The 3,068-nt window shown below is 64.7% G+C and overlaps 1 protein-coding gene across 1 annotated transcript; it reads right to left on the minus strand.

Annotated features, from left to right (window-relative positions):
* Positions 1-115: 115 nt before the first annotated feature.
* LOC145718755 (lysine-specific demethylase PHF2-like) lies at positions 116-3,051 on the minus strand. Its single transcript, XM_081810271.1, has 4 exons — positions 2,802-3,051; positions 2,239-2,326; positions 1,762-1,868; positions 116-610 (listed from the first exon to the last, which is right to left on the minus strand). The coding sequence occupies exons 1-4, from the start codon at positions 2,875-2,877 to the stop codon at positions 312-314; spliced, it is 570 nt and encodes a 189-aa protein (XP_081666397.1). The 5' UTR covers positions 2,878-3,051; the 3' UTR covers positions 116-311.
* Between the last annotated feature and the right edge of the window lie 17 nt (positions 3,052-3,068).

The following is a 3,068-nucleotide window of genomic DNA, read 5'->3' on the forward strand; positions in this document are numbered from 1 at the left end:
GGACCCTGGGGGGGGACAGGGCAGTGCTGATGCGGGGGCCCTGGGGGGGGACATGACAGTGCTGCTGGGGGGACCCTGGGGGGGACAGGACAGTGCTGCTGGGGGGCCATGGAGGGCACTGGGCATACTGTCAGGGGTACCTTGGGGGGTAAAATGCCATGCTGCTACAGGGGGCACAATGGGGGGACACAGTGGAAAGGGAGGCCCACATCAGAGAGTGAAGCCCACTTCTGAGCTGATGCCTAGGCTGGCCAGGGAGGCCAAGAGGCTCTTCCCATCTCCCGTCCTGAGTCCAACCCTGCCCCCGCCCCTCAGGTGCACTCAGCGCCACCCACCCTCCTCCTACGGACTCTCCAGGCCTCCCGGCCCCCAGCCCTCAGGCCAGGAACTGCTTCCAGCACCCCCACTCCACTGCAGGTGGGCAAGGGGCACCCAGCAAAGGAAGGACCAGCACTGGGGAGGGCTCCCCACCAGCCACGCTCCCCTCTGCTCGGGGACAACCTGGCCCACCTCCCTACCTGCTTCTTCGTCCATGATCTAAAAGCACCATTGAGAATTTTAGCTCCTTGGACTAAATGGGGGGGCAGCTGCTTCCCAGACTTGTGAGAACCTGGCGGGAGGTAGAGGGGTTGGGTCAGGAGAGTGTGTGCCGCCTGCAGGTGACCTCACACGGTGGGTATGGGTGGGGTCAGGGCTGGACCTCCACCCACTGCCACCTGCCCAACTGCCAACGGTCCGTCTTGGAACCTCGGGGACCTGTCCGAGATGCCCTGTGAGGGGCAGGACCGGCCCTCCCACCGTCCACCCACAGGGCCTGTCCCCTCCGCCTGTCCCCCAGCCCACCTTAGTGAGGGGCCACAGATGTACCCACACCTCACGTGGCCTCTGCACAGTGGTGGTAGTTGGGACTCCCACTGTGGCCACGGGGACAAGCACCGCCTCTTGAGACGCCCCTGGGGGCTGGGTGAGCCCCGCAGAGAAGGTGCCAAGTGCCCCCCTTCTGGCCGGGGAGCTCACTGCAGAGGCAGAGCCGCCGGACCTCTGAGCCACCAGGGGACTGGCTGCTACTCTGGGCCCCTGACGGAGGGGCAGACCCAGCTGGTCAGCGGTCATCCATCAGGCCATCCCCAGGGTCTGGCTCTGTCCACACTGCCCCAGCCCACCTCCCTGCCATGGGCCCCCAGGGCAGCCCCCATGGGCTCGCTCCTAGGCACGCCCTCTGCCAGGGTGAAACTCAGGGATCTGAATTTGGGGATGGACAAATTTCACTGAAACCTGACCAGGCAAGATCAAGATCCATCTCTTTAGCCTTCCCATCTCAAACAGGAGCCCGAGTACAAAGGGCTCCAGATGAGGTGGCTTCAGCCTGCGGGGGGAATGCAGCCCGGCTGCTGGGGGCCGGGCACTGACCCTGAAGGCCAGGGGTGGAGGGCAGGGATGCCACAGGGGTCCCTCAGCTGCAAGCCCAGAGCCAGGCAGACCCCCAGGCCTCTCGACAACCGGAATGAGCCCCATCAGCAGTCACGTGAGGCTATGCATGCCAGGCCCAGGAACACACATCCCAGCGTTCTTTCCAAAACATCAACAGCCCTGCGGGATGCCATCCGGCCTCACGCTGCCCCGCAGGGCTCAGCCCACCCCAGGGTCTGGCCGCCCGGCTGCACGAAGCCATAGCCATTACCCACCCCCACATGCCCCAGCCCCATATGCAAACCAGCCACCTGGAGCCACCATCAGAGACGCCAAGCTGCATACCCATACCTTTGAACGCCTCCAGCAGGTGCTTCCCCATGTACCAGCAGGCTGTTTCAAAGTTGGGAAACTGAGTCAGGCTGCCCAGTTTCAACCTCCTTTCCACTTCGTATGCTCTGGAAACCATAGCAAACAATTGTCCAGGGCACTCAGCACTGAGCAAGTGACACTAAGGATGAGCCCGTATCACAGCCAGGAGAAGGCCACACCAAGGCTGTGCCACTCTGCCCCCCACCCTGCATGGCTGGGTGGAACAGGGGACCACGTCGGAATGACTGCCCTGCGGCCAGTGCCCGGGAAGAGGCCTTTCAGCTCACCCCACACCCTCCAAGGGCCACAGAGGCTGTCCAGGAACCAGGTCACCCAGGGGCCCTGGCAGGACCACAGAAGAGGCTAATGGCACACCCAGAACTCAGGGGAGTGCCACCACACCGGCCTGGCAGCAGGGACCCCGGCTGGGTGCGACTGGGGCAGATGTGGCCCTACCTCATCTGCATCTCCACGCTCAGGCTGTGGAGGAAATGTCCCGCGAAGGCCAGGCAGTCCACAGGTGTGAGCGTGGCGTAAATCCAGCCTGGCGAGGCAGGGACGTGGCTAGCCCTTCAGCGCGCTCTCAGGCCGGGCTCGCAGCCGCCGCCTGGCCTGACCCCGGCCGGCATGAGCTTGGCATCTTCCAGCCTGCCCTGGTGCCCCCGTCCACCCTGGCTGGCTGCCCACACACACCCTTCCCGCCATGTGATGGGTGGCTGGGCCCTCCCGGTAGGAGAGCCTGTGTCCACGCTGGCATTCTTGCCTGGCACCAACCCAGGAACTGAAGAAACCGGCCCCGCCTGCCCAGCACCCGCAACCCCCACACACAGGGTGAGGGGCCGAGGTCGAACTGCCAAAGCCCAGGAGAGTGGGCGCACCCCTAGATCATCCTCGGACACGAGCCTCGGACAGGAGCCCACTCCCTGGATGCCATAGTCACGGCGGAGCAGGAGGCCCCAGGGCAAGGGCAAAGGCGGGGAGCCTGGCAGTAACAATGGGGTACGGGATGGGGCGCTCACCCGAGGGAATGAAGAGCGTCTGGCCCTGCTTGAGGGTGCACTTGTAACATCTGTCCACCTGGTCGGCAAAGAACATCTCGCTGTGGTTCGCGGCCGACTGCCAGCGCTCATAGAGGGAAATGTTGGCTGAAGCTGGCTTGATGAGATAGAAGATCTTCTCTCCCTGCCAATGAGAGGCCACGACCCGGCACGCTGGGGCAGGGGCAGAGCCCGCCACGACCCGGCATGCTGTGGGGGGGGCAGAGCCCGCCACGACCCAGCACGCTG

The sequence above is a fragment of the Leptonychotes weddellii genome, unplaced genomic scaffold (assembly GCF_054177405.1).
Source record: "Leptonychotes weddellii isolate Sample4059 unplaced genomic scaffold, ASM5417740v2 HiC_scaffold_21208, whole genome shotgun sequence".
Lineage (NCBI taxonomy): Eukaryota > Metazoa > Chordata > Mammalia > Carnivora > Phocidae > Leptonychotes > Leptonychotes weddellii.

Bases quoted from the DNA above. Each gene is read 5' to 3' on its own strand.
- LOC145718755 (XM_081810271.1), bottom strand. From the start codon at position 2,877: ATGTTCTTTGCCGACCAGGTGGACAGATGTTACAAGTGCACCCTCAAG. The intron at 1,869-2,238 runs GTAGGGCCACAT...TATGGTTTCCAG, and splicing joins AGCGTGGAGATGCAGATGAG to AGCATACGAAGTGGAAAGGA. The intron at 611-1,761 runs GTATGGGTATGC...ACCTCCCGCCAG, and splicing joins CCTGCTGGAGGCGTTCAAAG to GTTCTCACAAGTCTGGGAAG.